Source organism: Euwallacea similis, chromosome 16, assembly GCF_039881205.1.
Source record: "Euwallacea similis isolate ESF13 chromosome 16, ESF131.1, whole genome shotgun sequence".
NCBI classification, from domain to species: domain Eukaryota; kingdom Metazoa; phylum Arthropoda; class Insecta; order Coleoptera; family Curculionidae; genus Euwallacea; species Euwallacea similis.
Genome location: NC_089624.1, coordinates 1,646,984 through 1,668,766, shown reverse-complemented (window position 1 = coordinate 1,668,766; position 21,783 = coordinate 1,646,984). Strand labels below are relative to the sequence as shown.

The 21,783-nt window shown below is 35.2% G+C and overlaps 2 protein-coding genes across 4 annotated transcripts in view; one reads left to right on the top strand and one right to left on the bottom strand.

The window, feature by feature from the left end:
- The first annotated feature begins 267 nt into the window (after window positions 1–267).
- Window positions 268–6,032, top strand: LOC136414116 (uncharacterized). The gene is made up of 8 exons (XM_066397943.1): window positions 268–436; window positions 823–1,013; window positions 1,682–1,952; window positions 2,729–2,875; window positions 3,220–3,407; window positions 3,734–3,882; window positions 3,942–4,079; window positions 5,298–6,032. Exons 1-8 carry the CDS (start codon window positions 354–356, stop codon window positions 5,952–5,954), a joined length of 1,824 nt encoding a protein of 607 aa, XP_066254040.1. The 5' UTR covers window positions 268–353; the 3' UTR covers window positions 5,955–6,032.
- A 311-nt stretch (window positions 6,033–6,343) lies between these two features.
- LOC136414111 (dipeptidyl aminopeptidase-like protein 6) overlaps window positions 6,344–21,783 on the bottom strand; it is a 44,647-nt gene continuing 29,207 nt past the window's right edge. For all 3 annotated transcript variants that reach the window (XM_066397934.1, XM_066397935.1, XM_066397933.1), the window contains 12 exons: window positions 19,027–19,241; window positions 17,751–17,944; window positions 17,586–17,689; window positions 15,994–16,123; window positions 13,817–14,046; window positions 12,760–12,934; window positions 11,374–11,559; window positions 11,217–11,317; window positions 10,976–11,135; window positions 10,721–10,922; window positions 10,462–10,667; window positions 6,344–10,408 (listed from right to left, as the gene is read on the bottom strand). In XM_066397934.1, the coding sequence (XP_066254031.1) occupies window positions 10,277–10,408; window positions 10,462–10,667; window positions 10,721–10,922; window positions 10,976–11,135; window positions 11,217–11,317; window positions 11,374–11,559; window positions 12,760–12,934; window positions 13,817–14,046; window positions 15,994–16,123; window positions 17,586–17,689; window positions 17,751–17,944; window positions 19,027–19,241 (2,035 nt within the window). In that variant the 3' untranslated portion in view covers window positions 6,344–10,276. The remainder of the gene's footprint in view (window positions 10,409–10,461; window positions 10,668–10,720; window positions 10,923–10,975; window positions 11,136–11,216; window positions 11,318–11,373; window positions 11,560–12,759; window positions 12,935–13,816; window positions 14,047–15,993; window positions 16,124–17,585; window positions 17,690–17,750; window positions 17,945–19,026; window positions 19,242–21,783) is intronic.

Below are 21,783 nucleotides of genomic sequence, written 5' to 3'. Positions count from 1 at the left end.
TTGTTCAAAATGCTGAAATGTCGTTAAAAGAACAGGAGGAAATGGATGCCAAGTTGTTACTTAGGGAAGCATGGATGATAGCAGGAACATCCTCAAATTCTTTAGAAAAACAGCAAAATATTGTTCCAATAAATGGTACACAAATTAACAGCATCCCTGATCGTGATTGTATTGCTGGCACATCGACATCTCCTTTAACTGAGAAGATGTTAACAAACATGCCTGAAATAAAGTCAGCACCTTTACTTGTATCTCAAAGACGGATATGTAAACCATCTTACACTTTAAATGAAAGCTGCATTTTGTATAATGAAAATTTGCTAAATCAATTGTTAGAAGAAAGGTCCCAAATTATGAAAACCCACAAAAAATATTCTCAAAAGAGGAATTTAGTGAGGAAAAGTGAAGAAGTATTAGCGTGTACTTACATCAAAAGGTTGGTATCTATTATATATTCTGTTTACGAATTAAATGTATCTCGTTAGCCTTTTTTTTATTTGCTTTGACATGATAAAAGATTTGCCAAAAATTACAATTTACAAAGGTGACGAGATTATTGTCATAAGTTTCCACTGGACTTAATTTATTTAAGCTAATCTGACTGAAATATGATTTTACACCGGGGGTCAATGTCTGTCATAGTATACAGGGGGAATATGTCAAATATGAAAGGTGTACTCTGCTGCAAATAAAAAATGAATGGACTATACTCATTTTTGAATGGTTTCAAAAATTTGATGAATAAATAAATTTAAACCGTATTCGTAAAATAAGAAATGTAATGTATATAAAATAGTGCTAAAGTATGTTATACCTTTTCAGGTACCGTAAAGGCAAGAAAAAAATATTTGCAGTAAAAAAACGAGACAAGCCTATCTGTAAAGGACAATACAAACCACCAGAACATAAATTTGTAGAGAAGTTAACACGTCGAGAATTTGCAGACAATACATCAGTAAGTGAGATCAGTGCAGAAGGCGAAAGTATTTCGACTCCAACGTCATATGTAACAGGTAGCAAGAATTTATTATATAGCAATAATTTATAATTATGTGCAAAGTGAGACTGCATTTACAAACATGCCCGGATAAGCCGCAATAATGTTAAAAAATCACCAAGGATTGAATTAAATAACGCTTGTGTCCAACTGCGCGGATACTTTAAGAGTAACTTAAATTTTAAGGGACATTTTTATTTTTTAACCAATGCTTTTACAATTAGACACTAAATCTGCCTAAGGTGCGTTTTTTAAATAGAACACCCTGTATATTAACAAATGCGTTTGATTCAAATATTTGTGGGTTTATATTGCTTTAAAGTAGTGTGACGTATCACATTGTGGTAAAAGTACAGTGGCTTGAATCCAGGTCAATGGTGCCGATAACAAATTAAGTTTTATGACTACATTGTAAAACAAATGTGTTATCTAACCTTGTTATGCAGCATTGTTTTTTTTTCCTTTAATCCTATTTGGCAATAAGGCCTCACGCCTAAATAGGTGTAAATTATTCTCAGTTAAAACTAATTGAGAATAAGATTCATCATTTACTAACGACTTGAATGAGCACTGAATAGTTATAATAAGAATAATGTAGATGCAAAGACAGTAATAAATTTATCCAATGGAAACCTGGGGCGTGAAAAATGGGACACACCGTGTTATATTTTCGCTTTTTTACAGACGAAACAAGATCTGACGTGTTGTCAACCACAGGAAATTTATCTGAATACCAGAAAATTTTGCGAGATGAAATTGACAAACTTTGCAAGAATCGAAAATTGCTGTTCTCGAGGTTTTCTGATTCCGTACCTGAAGATGTTGATACCACGGAATTGTTAATTTCCATTCATAAGATTATTTTCAATGTCTTAGATGATTTTGAAAATGGTCGTGTGCCCTACTTCTGTATACCTAAAGATAGTGCCTCGAATTACACATTTAAGGACGGTAGGTGAGTGCTGTCGTTTACATACTACAGGATGTTGCAGGTGTATTTTTAAAAAAACAACAAATTTTGAATTTGGTATGCTACTGTTCCGGTCCCCATTTTCTTACGACTTTGGAGAAAGCGCGTTTGAAAACCCAAATTTACTTCTTAGAATTACCCGCTCTCTATATCCCTCAAAGCCTAAAACTACGTAAAATTCTACAATCATAACACAAAAGGGACAAAGGTATACAGGGTGCTCCAATTAAAACGAAACTAAGTTGTTTTCTTGGTTGATGAAAAGTTATGTAAAAAAAACTAGGACACGTCAACTTTAATATGGAGGGAGAAAGTTTTTTAATTATAATAAATCGACGGTGATTTTCTTCAAATCCTAGGCAATGGAAGAATCACCTCCAAAATTTTAAATGGCAAGAGAAGGTCGAGTCATACATCAAATTAAAGGTTTCTTGAAGGGCTTTATGGTAATACCAAAATATCTTACTTTTAAACAACCGTTGACGAGTAAATCGTTTATTTCTGTATAAACATTATTATGATGCATAAAGCGTAAAAACATTTAAATTAATTGTTCAAAATGCTGTTCATTATATTCCTAAAGTAAAGCAAGATTTTTTCGAAAGGCTTTCGCATCTTTTGGCATATTTCGGGGCTAATTTGACGGTATTCATTGAAAATGTGTTCCCAGTCATTAGATGGCAGAGCGTTGTAAAGAACTTTTAGAGATACTATGTACGATGTGTTCATATAATGTAATAGGATATTATTATTAATTATAGGTATCAAATGAAAGAACATATTCACTATCAGAAAAAATTTGCCAAATTTAAAACCAGCTCGATAATAAGGCCACGATTTAATTTGGTTCTGTTTATACTGAACAAGATAAGGATTCTGTTAGAAACTAGAACAAAAGTAACAAAAAGGTGGGTTTTTATTATGTAGGTAGTAATGGTACAGGGTGGTGACTATCTACCCTAATTTATTATTTACTTTTTTATTAATAAAGATACAAATTGGGTTAGATAGGTAAATTTGTTGCGTATAGGTAATGTGGAATTCAGAAACGACCACCAACATTCGCTTATACTCATATTATATTTCCACTAACTTTAATTAAGCTCTCGCCCTTACTTATAAAGGCATATTTTTAGATATGTTTGTCAAATTGGATTAGAATGAGTTAAATGTGGGATTGAGTGAGTGTAAGTGAAAGTTTGGGGATGTTTATGAATTTCCTATTAATTCTTGAGATAACGATTATTTTAAGGGAAATTTATTACATGCTTAAGCCAATGGTAACAACTCAAGGCATCACAGATCGAGTCATCAGAACCATATGTAGGATGTTGGGAGTTGGCCCTTGGGCCCTCAACTTAACCACCCAGAAAGGCCTGGTCTATGGTGACATTAAGATAATACTGACAAATGGCGAATCTATAGATTGCAGTGTACCGGGTATGCACGACATGAAATTCATCGAATTTTCATAGAGTACGGTTCAGCCAAATGGAAGAAATTCAGTATCTTAATTAATACGGATAAAAAAATAAATTATGCCAATTTTAGACTTCAAAATGGCATTCTGCAAAGTATCATCAACCCTCTTCCAAGAACAAATACAATTCCTAAATTCATAAATTGTTAGCATGGACTTGCCATACGTTATTTGAAAGATTTTTTTCACTCTCTATTAAGAAAAACATAATCATTGTAAAAATTAAGTGTACCCACTTTTTCAGGACTCATTGAAAACTCATTGTTATTATTGCTTGTATTTTCAGGTACTTCAATACCTATAAATATATGCGACATATGCGAGGTACAATCAAACGCATATTTTATTATGGTTGTAGAGAAGGAGTCAATATTTCATAAATTATTGGAAGAAGACTTACCAAACAGGTTACCGCGACCATTCGTTTTGATCACAGTGAGCCATATTAGCTGTAAAAACTAAAAAATTCCTAAACAATTTCTTACCCGATGTAGGGCAAAGGTTTTCCAGACAATATCACTCAGCTTTTCCTAAAGAAATTGTGGATGCTAATTTCAGTTCCAGTCTTCATCCTTGTTGATGCTGATCCAGATGGTATAGCTGTAATGCTGAATTATCGGTTTGGCTCAATTGTGAGTTCATTTTGAGTTTACAAAATTAGAAACTTCCAGACCATTTATTATCCAAATTTGAACAAGACAATTCCGCATTTGAATGACGTCAAAACTAACAAGAACTTTAATCATTATTGTAAATATTATAATTTCGTCAAAATGTGCCATTTTGACGTCATGAGAATATGGAACTGCTCAAATAGAAATTCGAAAAGACTCTCAGAGTGTCTTATTTTAGTCACTCTGAAACTTAGTCACACATTTTGGACTTTCCTTTTTTGTTATTGGTTTTAATCAGCTAGGAAGCAATTAATTATCCAACTGAGTGTATGTTGAACGATGAATATTTCAGGCTAGCGCACACATTTCCCAGCATCTAGCCATCCCTAAAGCCAAATGGCTAGGGGTGTTTCCTTCTGACATTCAAAAATTTGAGGGAGACACTACACATTTAACCCATAGGGATGTGAAGAAAATTAATGACATGCTTGAATGGCAATGTGTCCAGGAAAACCCTGGCATTAATGAGGAATTGAAGACGTTATTGAAAAACAATGTAAAAATGGGGATTGAAGGGCTAATGAAAACTCAAACATATCTCAGTCATCAGTATTTAAGTGTGAAGTTCCTTTCCAGCAACTTTATTTAAATTCATTTTGGATAATCGAGTTTTTTTTTATTTAGTCTATTGATTGTGGAAAATCATTTTTTATTTCTTCTCACTGGTGTCTGCGTTGGAGAATAATGAGTTGAATTTATTTAATCATCATAAATAATTTCTTTTTTAAATGTTTCTTTAGTTCAAGTTCGTTAAGGTTAGTAAACACATTGCAATTAATAAAAAATTTCGTTTTCACCATTCGACATATTTTGGGGCTGATTTGCTATAGAAAATTTGGAACTAGGAATCTCCTATAGAACTCGTTTAAGTCTGGAGGTCTAGATCTGTCAGAATGTAAGCAACTTTATGGGCAACTTTCGCGTCGGTCTTGGAGATCTTTTATATTTTAGCATATTTACCTTTGCATTCATGATAGCATGACTTAACAACAATGGTATTCCAAGCAAATTAAATTTGACAATCCGTCAAGCAATCTTGTATTGTCAATAAACTGGGGCTGATTGTATCATTGTCAGCCCCGTGAAAATTGTTCCTTAAAAATGCATAGAGGGGTATGTAGCATTAAAAATAAAACACTTCCGAGCTTTATATTCAAGTATCAAACACATTTGCAGGCGCCTAAATTACCCATTTTCCGGAACAACTCAAATAAGGGAGTTAAAAAAGGGCAGAAAAAGAGGTGCGAGAAGAGATCGAATAGTTTCGCAAGTAGATCGAAGAGAATTACATCGAAGCCCGGGAAGGCCCCGAAATATTTTAACGGATATTCCCAATACAACTCGAGCAGAATGGATTTGAGCCGACCTCATCAACTTCAAAAAGCACCACCAGATAATTCAACCATTTACGTTGAAACTTTCCCTGAAAGAGAAACATTTCCAATCATCGATTTCTCAAAAAATTCTCACAGCACCTCGTCCTTGGCAGTAACCTCCAGGCTTTCTAGATCCACTTCAATGAGGCTTATTTACAAATTCAACAACTTCAAAGCCAAATTGCAAAAATACTTATCATCATCACTGTTAACTTTTCCCATGCCCAGAAGCAGCGAGAGTGTGAGAAATGTAAAAGGCACCTCAAATCTCACAAGGTGTAGCAGAGAGAGGTTGTCTATTTTGGATATACCCTCAGAGTTTCTTGATGAAGACATTGGCGGTAGTGAGTACGGTTTCTATGATCTTTCGAAGGCTGATTTGAATGAGGAAGATAGGAGTATGATTGAGTGCATTGCTATGAAAGAGGATGAAAACCTTTCTGTTTGCCATTTGTAAAGCAAACAAAATTAAATATTGATTTAAGTTGAGAATATTTCTATTGTTACAAGAAAGAAATAAAGTTTTTTTCTGTTTTTCATGGTTTTTCTCGAGATTTGTATGTCTTCACTCATATTAAAATTTTACTGCTCCATACCACCTCTTCCATACATGTAGCATTCTACACTGTACTATCCTCCCTTAGACGATGGGGGTTTTATCCCCCATCGTTTAAGCTTAGACTGCCTAAGGGCGTTGTTATGATATTTCAGCTAATTGCACAGATCTTCAGATTTCAGATTTTCCAAACAAATTTTAACCTCGGAAACAATGTGAAATTATTTTCATTATAATTGTTCGTATCTCCCTAGAAGTAAGAGCCTAAAGTGAATAATTAGAATTAGCAGTAAACTTTAATCATTTATTTCCATAATTTAATAGATATTACAAAAACGAAAACGTTTAACATTTGATTTCTAACGTAGCTGCAATCTTAAAAATTAATGTTTATCCTTAGTTGGTGTTTTGTATTTTATTATTACTTACCACGGATGACGTACAACAGTTAATAATATTTTGAGAAAAACGAGAATTTTGAGAGGATTGAAAATATTTTAGATTGTTTTGATTTAATAATCATATGGTACATTTGAATATCTTCAACATGTAGGCAAATAACGGAAATAAAACTAACATAAGCTGACTAAAATTCTCACAAAAATAATAACGTTTTTTGATTGAAATACAAATTGCATACCTATTGAAACACACACATAATTTATACAAATTTAGGAAGACTTGCTCTCACGAAAGTTATTTTTATTCGTAGAAGGTAACATATTTTATTGTGAGGTCAACAGCTTACAGTGTGAAAATCAGTTATTAGATATTTTAGAAATAATCCTTAGATAGTAGAAAAGCCTTGTTTCTTAGTTCCTACGGAATTTCTGAATTATTGAAAACTTCCTGTCTTCGTTAGTTGGATCTTTTGAAGTTTATTAAAATTAAATAACTTTTATGGTTTGAACGAGTAAATTGCGAGAAGTTTTCAATAATTATATGTCGAAATGTCGATATTTATAGTTTATGTTCAGATTGTCTGATCTGCGATTACAGCATAGCTATGTAGAGATTGAAATAAAACTAAAGGAGAGGAACATAGTTTTAGTATTTGATAATCATTTTCATTAGTTATAGAAGAACTAAGGGTGGATCAAAGACCATTCACACTAAGACCACTAATGCGTAACTAAAATTCGTCAATCCATGTACATCTTATTTTCTTTTAATGTTATTGGTTCAGGATAGTTTTTCGATTGCTGCATTTTGATACCAAGATTTCCATAATTTTTTTCGCAAAATGTTGAAAAATTTAAGATTAAAGATTACCTCACTTTATCTCCAGGCAGCCTCATTGTTCTGCTTGATTTGAGACAAAAGAAAAATTAATTTTTGATATCATTAACTCCAAACAGTTACAACCTCATATAAAATATTTCAGGACTGATTATGTGATTGTCAATTTGTACAGTTAACTGATTTGGCAAAGCCTTCTTCCCTGAACCTGGCTTTAATATACAGGGTAATCGAAGGGCGGGCGCTGGATGCATAGCTCTTTTGCTAGTCAATATATCACTGTGTGGTTTTCGTCACTTACAGGTACATCTATGTGTCATAAATACTTTCATACAGAATGTGCGTAGTATACAGGGTGGCGATCTAAAGATATTTTCACAGTACACTATCAATTGGCTTTTTATTGGTGATGCTAATCAATTCCTATTACCACTATTGTGACAAGGATAAGGGGGTAAATTCTAATAAAAGGCACATCTTATCCAATGATCTTCCTATATTGAAGTAATTGGGCAACAGTAGAAGAGACAATGTTTCGAGGGATAGGATGATTATCCCCTTCTCGGGGGCCATTCCCCTGGGGGTGTATTGATCAATCGAAAAGAGACGGCTGTGCATAGCTATTTATACCCAATTCGCTATGATCAATTATAGGTGACTTGCTTGCGAGATGATCGACTGTAACTTGGTGATGAATATTAACTTAAAGTACACACTAAGTGCACACCGTTTAAATTTCTAGAGTTGCCCAAAAGGCAGAAAAAAATCCGCAGTTTTTGAGATAGTGACACTAGTATGTCGCATATTTCTTATTTTTATGGGTTTTAATTTCAAATTAATTGAAATAAAATATAAATTTTTGCCGTCGTGTGGGTGTAAAGAGGCTGATATACGAACGAACTTTCCCATTGGCGGATGTGCATTTGACTTCTTTTTAAAACTAGACACTCTTTGAATTTCAAGCTTTTCTTACCACTCATCGGCGAGTCTGTAAGAGATATCGAAATGTGATACGACACCCTGAAACCACCTATAAATCACTCAATATTTCACTTCCTAATTCTGCACCTTACCTTCTTCGCCATATATATATTTCAAATCTATGTGTGGATGGTCTTGGTCTCTAGACGGAAGTAGGGTATTAGGAAATTTGATTTAAGAAATTCATGCAGATTGTCAAATACTAAATTATACTACATACACTGGGTGACCATAAAAATAACTGACAAAAATTAGTATACTTAAAGCAGAAATAAACAAACTGGTGATGAACTGTGCATATTCGACAAGACATTAGTACCTATCACCTATACAAAGTCATAAAAATAAAATGCTATTTTTGTGGTCACCGTGTATTTACGAGAGGGAATGAGCGCAAAAGCTAACACTTTCACGCTAAAAAAAGTTTATTTTCACAACCCTTTTTTTGAATTTGTATAAGCTCCAAATAATTATGATGAGCAAAATTTCCTCTTTTTTTCATCAGTGTTTTAAACTCATACCATCCCTACCTATCTACTTCATTCAAGATTATCATGCCCATAACAAACATCAGAGAAAAACTTGCTCCTTTATAATCTCACAAACATTACTGGAATAATACATAATTGACTGTTGCTTTTCTAACTTCAGTAATACGACTTAACAAATATTTAAAAGATGTAACAATTAATATATCTATCTATTTCATTATATTACAAAACGAGTCGTAGAAATACAAAGTTTTTACACGCATTCTACAACTACTTTTATACACTATTGAAACGTTTTAATGAGAATATACAAAATAAACCATCTATATTACCATAGTAATTATAAATACCTTGTATTTCTTGTCTATTCACTTCTATAACTATACGTAGAAATAATCTTTAGAAGTCCGATTTGTTCCTAGAGATTCTTCGGTGATAGAAGTGGCTGGTTGGGGATTTGAGGTTTATCTAAGTACATTAAGTTAGATACTAATTAGCTATCTACGAGTAAGTGGAAGAAATTAAGTTACACGTTAAACTATATTTCAAGCAGTCCTATAGAAAACCGTGGTTGGGGATTTCTTCTAATATTCCTTTAGAGTGGAGTGAAGTTCTACGATTTCTAACGAGCCTTTCCAATTTGAACTCTAATAGTATATTGTCCTTTCTATGCTTTATCACATTCACTATAACCACTGTGAGTACTTCTCTAGACCTACTACAGGTACAATAATGCTTCTACAACTTTTATAGAAATCGTCAGGCTTATCTTTAGCAAAACAATGCTAACTTTGTTGGTTTGATTTTCGAGAACACTTTAACAGTAACTTGCTTGTAGCTGTAATGCAAGACTTGTTTGATCTTTGCGTTGGTCTTAGTTTAAATGTGATTTGGAATAAAGCCGGGAAGATGGTTTGAAATAGAACCCGAAGTTGAGAAATTAATAAAATAAATTAAAACAAAATTAATGAAATAATGTGTTGTGTTTCAAATAAATTGAATCATTGGTTTCAGTTATGAAAGTGAAAAACATACTCACCGCTGGCAGCAATCTGGTCTTGATCGGTATTGCCCAGGAAGACAGTCAATCTCAAGTTATCATTATAAAAAGTTTTATTTTAGAGACTCCTTGCAGGCCTATTGATAACTGAAAGGCTGCAGAAAATGGATATGGGAATGGTTAAGGAACAATGACTCATTTTCGATCTCGTTTCTCATCAAAAAATTATGTTTCCGTGTACCTAATTAGAAAAATATACAGAAAAATTTACTCCAAATCACATGAAATCCCTGATAAATACTCCTCTAAAAAATACTCAATGCCAATTAACGGATTAGCCTAATACCTCCTTCATGAATCAACTTCATGAACCAACTTCACTACCTCTCGCAGTCTTTAGTGCACCCTAAAAGCACTCGGCTTTTAGAGCATTAAATCCCTTCACTCCTATTGAAAAGTCTCCTAAAAGCCGTCACGTGACTGTGATAGGGCAAAAGGTGTTTCAGCCAATTTCAGGTGTCCTCAGTTTCGAGAGGTTCGCGCTCTTCAGTATCGAGCTTAAGGCACTCTTCGAAGAAGTTTTGCATCGAACTGTAGACGTGTTCTAGTACTCCGGATAATTCGTGACCTTCATCGGGGTAACTCTGTGAAATTAAAAGACATAAAATTGGTACTTGTGGCTGTGTGGTAATATTACCTGATATTTAAACAATACCCCATTTTCCGCTAGAGCCCTAGAAAGCAGAATGCTGTGTTGATAAGGGGCAGTAAGATCGGCCATTCCATGAAGAAGGAAGAAAGCTTTTCGAGGTATATTTTTCGCCGTCTGAGTAGCATCCGCTTCAACGTAACCTTTGTAGTTTTCTGCGGGGAAGCCGAGGATTTTTTCCGTGAAAGCGGAATCTGCAAATTTTTTTAATTACATTTCTCCGAAAAACGATTTTTTGAATGCATACTGTAATACAGCCAGTCAGTTATGGGGTTCACTGCAACGCCGCATTTGAAAACCTTCTGCTGATTGCCCATGCCCAAAACCATTGTCGTGACGTAGCCACCATATCCCCATCCCCATATCCCTATCCTCGATTGGTCTAAGTATTTATGGTACTTGTGGTCTTTATTCAAAAGGTAATCTATTACTGAGAGTTGATCTTCCACCTAGGTTCCCAAACACGTTAACGACTACAAATTCCTTTTATCAGATTTTTTACCTCCACGCCACCAAGCTGGTGATATAAGGCTCTATTTGTCTGTCCCCTGGACCCCCTTACGTCTAACTTAACATAAACTACATCACAATGGCTCGACATAAAAGTGGCCCAATCTACTAGGAATTCCTCGGTTACTGCTTTGCTACCTGGCCTACCATTTCTGTAATTTTCAGACATGATGAGGCTTGCTATTTGACACTTAACTTGATCATGATCGTTACGAACATGATCATTAACTTACACTTCGACAACTACAGGATATGCTGCATCTCGCAATTCTTCCCTCCACGAGGGGGGCAATAGTAACTGCACCTGAGCTAAATTGCCTTGTGGTAGTGGAATCTAAGAAAATTATAAAAAGAGCATGACACGGGTTGAATAAGATTTTTTATAGATACCTCAAAGGACCTCTTCTTAGGCATTGCAAGATCCTGCAAAAGTGCCCCTTGGGTGATCCTAGTGTCATATAATATCTTCAAGAGTTTATGACTGGTTGAATTGTGTATACCAGCTAGTGGAAGACCCGGTCCTTCACATTGGAGGACATAAAATGGTGCGTGGTACGTACCATTTTGTGGACTGATCTAGAAGGGAATGAGAGGTGAATATGAGATGGGACTAGAGGGTTTTCGCTTCCAAACGGGCTATTCTGTAATTACTTATGTGACTAATTTGGAAGTGCATCACTTTTGGTAACAAATTGGATTTTACGGGACAACGGGCGTAAGAGCCTGCAATTTGTTCCGAGATATGTAAAATCATATTTTCTAATCAGTATGATAAAAACTTCTTTAGAAAATGGCATACATTTGACCCTATTCAAGCTGAGTTTTGAAATGAAGATGCCGAATTTTTTTATGTAACTAGTTAGGAAACGAAATCTCTTTAGTCACCAGAAAATTCTCACTTTAATTGTTCAAATTGAAATGAGGCAATACAAATTTAAAATTAATCAAATCACATTAATGCCATTTTCAATGCTTATTCATTCATGAATTGGCATATTAAGCAATTTCCCAGTTCCATGTAACCAAGTGCAGTGCAACAATTTGCAAAACCGTAGTTTCTAAAGTTGACCCAATTTAACGTTTTCAAAGTTTCAGGTCAAATTTCGAAAACTAGCAAAGTGTCGTTCCTAATACCTTAAATTCTAGACGGGTTTCAATTCCTCAAGTCGGCATCTGTTCTAGATCGACCCTGTTTCGTCTTAGTTACTTCTCGTTACAAAGTTTAAATGAGTTTCATTCCACCAATCCTTGATCGTTTTCAATTGGATATTGAGACAGAAATTTGAACAAAGTAAACCAATTCTTTTGCAGCACTTGTTCTACATAAAACTCTTTTGTTAGTATTTGATGCTGTTCGCACAATACGGGCGTTTTAATAACTTGATTGTGCTGTGATATTTCAGAGGGAGGGAATTAGGGTACATTAAGAAAGGGACATTTTCATTAGTGAATAAAATACGAACTATTTCAAATTTTCACTCTGTTGGACCCTACCGAATGCCGTTATTTGCAAGTAAGAAACTATCCGAGATATTTAAATAAAATGAACTAAGTTCTCAGCACAAATAACCCTTAGAACATATGCTCGGATTTAAATTAGTATCGAGAGATTAATAAAATCTCATGAGCAGGAATTAAGGGTATTTTAGGGATTTGCTCAAATTTATTGATATTACGTTTTATATTATTCTGCTTCTGCAAATCAGATATTTGAAGCTCTGGTAAAATATGAATATTTCATTATTGAGATCTCAATTTAGGATACAGTAAACTTACCACAGCATTAAAATGACTACAATTTCCATAAAGATATCTACTGCTCCATAGCACGTCTCCTAGATCACACGTGATACAGGATGATTCCAAACGACGAGGATCATCAGTCGTGGGGTCTTGAGAAACGTACAGGTGTTTTTGACCAGGTTTATGTTGTTCTGTAGCTAAATACCATCTAAAATATCATTAGTTTGATGAGAATGCATATACGGGAACGTTCAAGATAGTGGCGAATTACAGACCAATTTAGTAACGATGTAACCAAATATTGTCAGAAAATGAGACTGAACCACTAAGTACTAAGCTAGTCTCTTCATAAATTATTTTAGATAAATCTTTCTTATAAAAATATCGGAATATATTAAAATTGGAGGAAACATTTGTGAGGTATGGGACACATGACAATGGGCGCACTCCCATTAATAATTATTTTACCTGAAACACCCCACCTTTGTTCATGGATGTTGCTGGTCGATATTTTCAATATTTACTTTTGTGACTAAGTTTATGACTAAAATTTATTTAATTTTTGCATGTTTAGATAAATTAGTGACATTTTAATTATCAGTAACTCCTAAGCGAGATGAATGAATAGCAGGAAGCTTCGGTACATGGAAAGGGAAAAATCTTTTAACTTAACTTGGAAAATATATTTTTGGGGCGGCAAATTACCTCGTCGACTCTTACCACAACACATCGATTTCTTGTTACATTGGCGAAAATAATGTTTAAATTATACTAACTTGAAATACCATTATTTAATAAATAGTTGCAAAACCAGATGTTAATTATCTAAGACTATTAATATCCTTAATTGAGGCAAGTGCTCTTGAATAAACTTAGATGAGACTTAAGAAGGGTTGCAAGTAGCGGTTGGAGTTTTAGCAATTCCTGTATTATAAAATTCCTAGCCGTGATCGCTCTGATATTAATTCAAAACTATTTTCACTGCCCTACCATCTTGCAATTAATTTTCGATTAAACTCGTAATCAATATCTTCATTATATTCCGGTGAAACCAAATATCCAAAATTACTAAACGATAAAGCCCACTTACATTAGATGACTTGTGGTATCCCAGGCCAAAATTTTACTAACTTCATGCGGTCCGTGGCTGAGCACAGCGATATGTTGCTGAGTCACTGTTATGTGTTTAATATGGGTGTAGGTTTCTCTGCTCCCTTCTTGAACGTGAGCTAGCATTAAAAAGCTATCACCATCAGGAGAAAATATGGGATGTTCTTGTGCCTCCAGCCATGCTCTCTCCAGGGCTCGCTCCGTGTGACTCTGGAAGTTAATAGTAATATTTCAGCTCAAGAGCTTAATATATTCCATGAGGTAGTAATCTTGATTAAGAATTGTGGTCGCATATGAGTTTTGAAGTGCAAAATAAGTTAAATGACAAAGAGTATTTACAACTGGGACTGAAAGTAATAATTAGTTTGCGTGCCTACTTCGTAACCTCGTTTGTATGTGTTTCCTAGCCATGTGTGATAATCGCACTCGTACGTGGGTTAGTAGCTCGCAGACACGCGATTTTTATTTCTCCCTCTTAAGATAATCCGGATTTTAAATGGTATCAATGTTTAACGATAATTTGTCTCAACAACCTAATGATTGAGAAAATTACCGTTATTTGCAATAACTACTATGTATAATAATAGCAGGTTAAGGGCGATAGTGTATACAAATACTGTCCTAAAGGAAAACCCTAGAAGACTACAATAATGGTATAAGTAAACGATTTTTCTCTATGCCATAGTATATTCATAACTAAAGGCTGATTTTTCACTGTCCTGCTAAAAGTGCATGTGAAGATACTTACAGTCAAGGGTAATCATCAGTCAAAACGTCGCTGTTAATTATGGAGATGTTCCAAATTTGTCTTGGCCTTAAAGACCATTATTATACCTTCCAAATCCGATAGATTTAATACTTTCTTAGCCAAAATTAGAAGCATAATAATTACATAGAGATAACATCACCGTAATCTACATTTAGAACCTCTACTCCTAATGTCTTGACCTTAATTTCTCAAGTACAAAATAAGGCCAAGTATGCCATAAATCATTAACGGCGAGGCAAGAAAAGCAGTTTTGTCAGAAATTATTTTAAAGATGTAGGAAGTATTTAAGGAGTCCGTGGATCTAGATTTATGTGGATATAAATAATTTGCCTAGATCTATATTATCATATTTGCTATCGCGCTTAAAATATTCTTCTAAAGCTATTTTCAGAGGTCTCTGCTAATTATGCATTTCATAGGGAATTTCTTCAAACACGATACGATTCTAAAAGTAAAGGGAAACTACATATTTTAAGCAGTCTATTTGATTCCTCTATATCAATTACAGAACAAATATTTATTAACAGGGAAAGACTCCAAAGGTAAAAATTCTACAAGTCACATGTTGACCATTGGCGCAAATATGCCTTACATAAGGTCCCAGACAAGAATAATTTCCACCATGGTGCGTATACTATTTTATTTGCAACAAAAAATTAATGAAAATAAAAAAACAATTATATTTAAACACTATTGAAAGTTTATTATTATTATTTAAACGAGCCCTGCTATGTGCAACCAAAATAGTATGTAAATAAAAGATTAAGCACTTCATCAAATTTTGTAATATCTGGCGCCAACATGCGCTTTTAGATTCGTTTCTCATTATAAAATTTTTGGTTCGAGAAATATGGACAGTTTTATGACTGTAGATTAAGAGGTAAATATGTACAGTTCCCTTTTGAAGTTCATTTCCCTTAACTGAAACAAAACTCCCTTATGTTTGAATTGCTTCCATGCACGTACCTTCCGATCCTAATTTCCACACGCAAATTTCCTCGATAAAACGATTTTCTGAACTTTCGGTGTTCTAGTTCGGCTGGCAACTTCAGCTGGTACAAATTGCACGTTTAATGAAAATTCAAGAAATTTAATACATTATCCTGCAAGTGTAACCTGTGCATGTTTTCAATGCAGTGAACATGCAGAAGCAGAGTTATTTACCACGTTTCTGGATTAAATAATACTGCTAGAGCCTCGGAATGAGTGTGACCGTTAAACATCAAAATCTAATTGAAATGCATGTAACTCAATATGCTACCTGAAAGACCAAATAGACAGTATGGTTTCACGAGCCATCTGCAACTGAAGCATAACAATTCCGCGGTTTTCTAGGCGAGCTAATTTATAACGATTGGAGGAGTTGCAGGAGGGCTTTGATCACTAACCTCAATACAGGTCCAGTTCGGAGCCAGGCAAGCGGAAACGATGCTTAAATTTTGAGCCCTGTTTATCCACACCACTGATACTTGAGAGTTCTTCTGACCGATCCATCCTGCAGATGTTAAGTAATAATCTCTGAAAAAATAGGAAATAAAATGTGAAACGCTGATTTCACCCTTGGCAGACTGAGGTAGCGACTTCTCTCCCTCCTACGAGGGATTAAAGTGGATCATTTATTCCCAAAGGGGGTAAAAATCCCTTTGATGCAATCATTCGTATAATATCATGTAATAAAAAACTTTGTGGGAAATGCCAAGCCCTAGGCAATGACATGCTTGCGGTAAAAAATGTCGATTCCGCATACATCATAATGGGTGTTCCATGCATGACCGGTTACTGGGGAAAAATATTATTAACAATTCAGTTCTGGCATGTCTAAACTCTTTGACAAACGCACAAGACTTCTTGACGCCTAAAAGAGTTAATCAGTTGTAATAATGATGCACTTGCAATGAAAAATATTATATAACGTTCGTGTCTAAGAGCCTTTAAAGCCCTATCGCCTTATAAAACACTTCGCTGCATGTCGTGTTTTGCAACATCTCACGCGTACTTCAAAGGTCTCTTTACACACCTGTATTATAATATATTACGAGTATTATCGCCCGTGTACTTGTTTCTACCTAACTCAAACACTTAATTAAACTTACAGAAGGCAATAAAGCATGCGCTAGTAAGAAATATATTATACTTAACACGTGCGAAAAGTGATCCTTTGCCGCACGCTGATTGCATGTGAACGAACGACACGAAGCGGGTGCTTATTCAATTTACACTTAATATAAATTGTATATTTTATATGATTTTCACTTTCAATCTCGGGATTTCGCAACTAAATGACCTGAACTAACCTAAATATCAAGGAAGAAAGGCAATGTAGGAATGACATGTTTTTATGTAATTAGTTTGTCTAATGCGTAATGAAAATGGCAATAGTCATAAAGTAGCGCTGATAGCTCAACTAATAATATTAATCTCCTTCGACAGTGAGATAGAGATGGTAATTGTGATATCATTCGCGTAATGTTTGATTATCTTCGTAAAGAGGCAAATTATGTTGTAGACGTATATTTAATTGTTAAAACAACATGGCAACCAGAGGCACTTGATATCAGTTAATGGGAGCTTAATTGGGTCATAGAGGAATAATTGAATGATTATGAATGTTAGTAATGGCTCGTGCAGATGTTCTTCCTATTATTCATTGTCTACTTAAACGACATTCGGGTACATAATACCATCCAGTTCCTTAAGCTTATTCCCAAGCAATTACTACAAAATTCAAATCCCCAGTTTTGTTAATGAACAAACATTAATTTGTCTCTATATTTATTGCATGACTGGTTTTCTACGTCTGAGCATCTATTTTTCCCCGCCCCAAGAAAGTTATTTATGGTCGCCTCCAGACAGCCATTTAAAGGGACATTAACTCCCTTATCGGGTCCCGATTACTCGTTGAAATTAAACAGCAAAATCAGTGAATCCAAAATAATTATTTATCGAGCTGTTAATGTGGATCATTACAAAGAATACTTACTGTCCCTCGAATGCTTTGGGTGGTACGACTTGATGGTATTCCAATTCGGACACATTGGCCATATCTAAAACCCACAGTTGGACTTGCGGAATAGGAGTTCCTGGCTGAAGGTAAAAAAAAAATCACTTAATATTTTTGCAGTATTTTAGGATATATGGTGCTTACTGTGGGATATCGAACGCTTCTGGAAGAGGGAAAAGACATAGGCCTTAACGAGGCTTTTCCTGTAGTCAGTACTGTCCCAGTTTGAAACCAGGGGAAATTCAGGATGCCAACTTCGCTATCGTTGAAAGTGGCATATAACAGGTGGGTGCCATCATAAGAGGTCCAGAGGGCTTCAGACGCCTGGAGAACTTCCTCTGGAACATAATAATTAAAAAATGCTATTTGTTAGTGAAATTTAAGTACAAATTTCATAGGGTTTTGGGTTTGATGGGTTGAAAATAGATCGGGTTAAAAGAAATTTCCTAAAAATACCAAAAAAGATGTAGGAATTCTCTCTTAGAATTCTCTAAAAATATGTTTAGATCGAAAAACTTGTAGACTTTGGAATGATAAGACTTCTCATCCACGGTACGTGTTCTCACATCAAGGACCTTATGGTCGCCCTAACAGATTATTTCAAATCGCGGGCGCCGCTTAGAACTCGAAGAAATCCGCATAACAACACAAGAAGAACACAATTTAAGGATAGGAAATGAATATTAATGAATGAGAAATTCACAGGCAAATCTCTATCAAATTTGATTAACATCTTAGTGGTAAGAGCTCAACAAGTTTTTGCAGACGTAATGGAGACACTCGCGAACAGGACATCGGAAACAGGAAACGTGTTGCATCAGTTTAAGCGGCAGGCATCGCTGCGGAAAATTGGGTCTGCATAACTCACCTGTTGAAGAGCTGCCGAGAGATTTAAGACAGGTATTTTATGTCTGCATGCGACAAATTATTCATAATATGCCTGAAATTGCATAATAAAGACTTCATAAGTAAACGTAATTGGGCGAGTGTTGATATGAATCTTGGTTTGGCATGGAAAAAGATGTTCTCCCCTTGTATAAATAACGGGGAGTCGCACGGGCCTGAATTTCGAAAATATGTATGGGTATGGAATGTGCCAATTGGGTTAAGTACACAGGGCGTCCGCTTTTGAAGCTTACCCTCATGAGGATCTTTATGATCGTCTCAATCGTCACGAGGATCTCAATAACCGTAAGAGATAAGGGTCGGTTAAATTGGGGCAAAATTGCACAATTTGGAGTTCAAGAATATGCCGTTTCAAAATTTGAAAAATTCGATGGAGGTGATCAAATTTCAAGTTTGGAGAGAATTGTTTTGGTGCTTTATCGCGCGGTGGATTAGAACTGGACTACTCGTCTTTCTTAATTTTGTGAATGATGCCGTTACCGTTTTTACCCGATTTGATTTTAAGGTGACATACCTTGGTACAACCAATCAGGTATCCCGTTATAAACAACATCAGGTTCTCCTGTAAACGTAAGCCTAGTGTCAGTCTCATCTTCTGGGGAGCTCCTATAGTAGATATCGTTGTTGAAGATTATCAGTAGTGACGTAGTGTCACCCAGCCAGTTGACATACTGAAGACGTTCCGGTTGGGCCTTCGGAGAAGATTCTAGTCGAACGGGTATATGATGACTGCAAGTAAATGTCTTAATCTTAGTTTAAAAAATCTTAATTCGATCAGCACTCCCTGTTGATCGAATTAGTGTTGATTTGATAATTCGAGTTAATTATTATTTTTTTAACTGTGTGTAATGATCATCTGGAAATTTTTAGAGTCAAAAAAATTTGATTCTTTGAACTGACCGGGATAACGGTTCAACTTAATTGAATTTAAGCGAATGTCGCACAAAGTACCGCCCATTAGAGCAACGTATTATGTGTACAAATGTTGCTATGGAATGTGCAGGTTTCACGCGTCCCGAACGGAGTACTTGGGACAACAAACCTTGATATCCAACGAGGTCCAAGAGTTACACCCCAAAACACGTACATGGCAAAGGCACTCTTGTGCGTACCGCCTCTTTTTTATTCTCATTTTCTATTCTCTAGCTCTGTGAACTGACTGAACCGCACCTCTCTACTTTCCCAATCTAGCAGGGTCAGGTCAAAATGTTGCGTGCAAATTTCCTCAAAGGAATAGCCCATTTCGCATGACATTCGACTGAAAAGAATAGCTAGAAATGCAGCAAATTTAAATTTTCAAATGAAAACTAATTGCCTATCGCGGGTCGTTATTTATTCTAGGGGTAGCGTTTAAATTAAAGGTCTTTCTACAGCAATCACTATCTTTCAAGAAATTAATGGCGGCGGATGTTATGTCGCGTGCCAAGACAAGGGAAATTTTCAGGGAGCGCATACGGTTAACCTAGATATTTAATTTTACGATTCTGCTCCTGAAGAAAATTAATTAGATTTTGAAGGCGATATCCCACTTCTGAAACCTCACACCGGTGGCATTAGGGAAACATAACTTCTCCAGTTCGTGAGGTAGATCACTCTGATTATGTGTCAAATAAATTTTGTAATTTTCAATATGGCCCTATAACACCCTATAACGGAAATTTCCAATTCGAGCTCGCTCACACCCGGGAGACTTTCACTCGATATAAATTTCTTTCAGCAGTCATCACCGCAGGGTCGATTTGAAAGTATTTGTCTCTGAAGGAGAATAAAAAGGGGAAAATGCAGCGATTATTATTTGCATAAAAACTTCTTTAGAAAGTTTCGCGTCATAAAAAGCGGAAGAGGCAAAAAGGCCTTTTCAAAGGAAAATGGCCGAATCAGATAAATGCGGGAGTGGGATGCTTTATTCGAAATAAACTTTTCACAAAAATAGCCGAAATGACACTTTTTTCAGTCGTTTGTGGTTGTACGAGGGTTTTTTGATTTTTAAAATTAATTACAAGCAGGTGACAACTTTTCGAAAATACCCCGTAATTTGATTAAAAAAACGAAAATGTACAATAGATATCTTGAGATTTCAAGCAAGGCGACCACCTGAGGTTACTAAAAGAGTTCGAAAGTAGCCGAAGCTACCAAAAGCAGTGGGTTGGAAATATACAATTTTGCAGGGCAATTTGCTTCGCCCTGTGTGGCATTAAGATCTTTTTTGAAAGCGAGTGTTCGTCAGTGATTCCGATTCATCATGAAGAGACGTGTTTTTAGAATTTCAAAAATGACTGAAGATTGCGCCATGTCTTCTAATTCTGTGAGTGGTATATTTACAAGAGGACGACAACCGGGAACAAGATTTTTTGAAAATAAACTGCTGCAAAGTTTTAAAGTCGTATTCTATAAAAACCGGTAAAGTCGATACCTAGCGGTAATTTCTGATATTAGGTATAAAAAGGAACGACCTCTAATATAGGTTATCAAGTCTCCTGAAACGAGACGCTATTCCCACCGCTATAAAGTCCAATTTCTCTGGTTGCGCTCCGAGGGATTTGCAATCGAATATTGAAAGAGGGCAGAATTACGAGATATTCACTCCTATTTTTAGATGTTGGATATTATGTTCCTGACTTAAGAAATCTGATTTATGAGGGTGGTTGAATTTCGCTCCAAATATGTCTCAGACTTGATTTTTTCCTAAATAGCTGAGAGCAATTAAACGCCAGAAAAATAGACATTAACGACTTCGCAACGCATCCCAGAACAAACATTGACAAAATAACCCTCCTAGGTTCTTTTTAAAAGGGATTTAAAGTTTAACAACAGGGTTCATTAAATTTAGTTAATATTAAAATGTTTGGTGAAACTTCGTTGCATGTTTGGTGTTAATGTGGAGGAATTAAACTAACCTAAACCAACCTGAACTAAGCTGTAGATATGAAATTATATGAAATATAATCTGAATACATTTGAATTTTAATGGCTACGTGTAGATTCTAGTTCCTCGAGATCTTCAACTGAAAGTTCAACCAAGCAATTCAACTGCTCCAACTCCAGAAACTAATCCATAAACTTCAAAATCGAGTTACATATGTTGATGTTTTTGATTATTATCATGAACATTTGTTGTATTATATGAAAAGTTCTATTACTGCGAAATATCAAATACATGCTTTGCCTATAGAAATCCAAATGTAACATACAATATTTTATCTTTTGGTATTCTACGTTCGAGAGATAACGCTTTTAACACAGTTGGAATGGGAGGAAAACAAAGAGTCTC

Excerpts from the sequence above, each read along its gene's own strand:
- LOC136414116 (XM_066397943.1), top strand. The coding sequence starts at position 354 with ATGAAAACCCACAAAAAATATTCTCAAAAGAGGAATTTAGTGAGGAAA. Across the intron at positions 1,014-1,681 it reads TCCAACGTCATATGTAACAG|ACGAAACAAGATCTGACGTG; the intron begins GTAGCAAGAATT and ends GCTTTTTTACAG. Across the intron at positions 3,883-3,941 it reads GACCATTCGTTTTGATCACA|GGCAAAGGTTTTCCAGACAA; the intron begins GTGAGCCATATT and ends TACCCGATGTAG.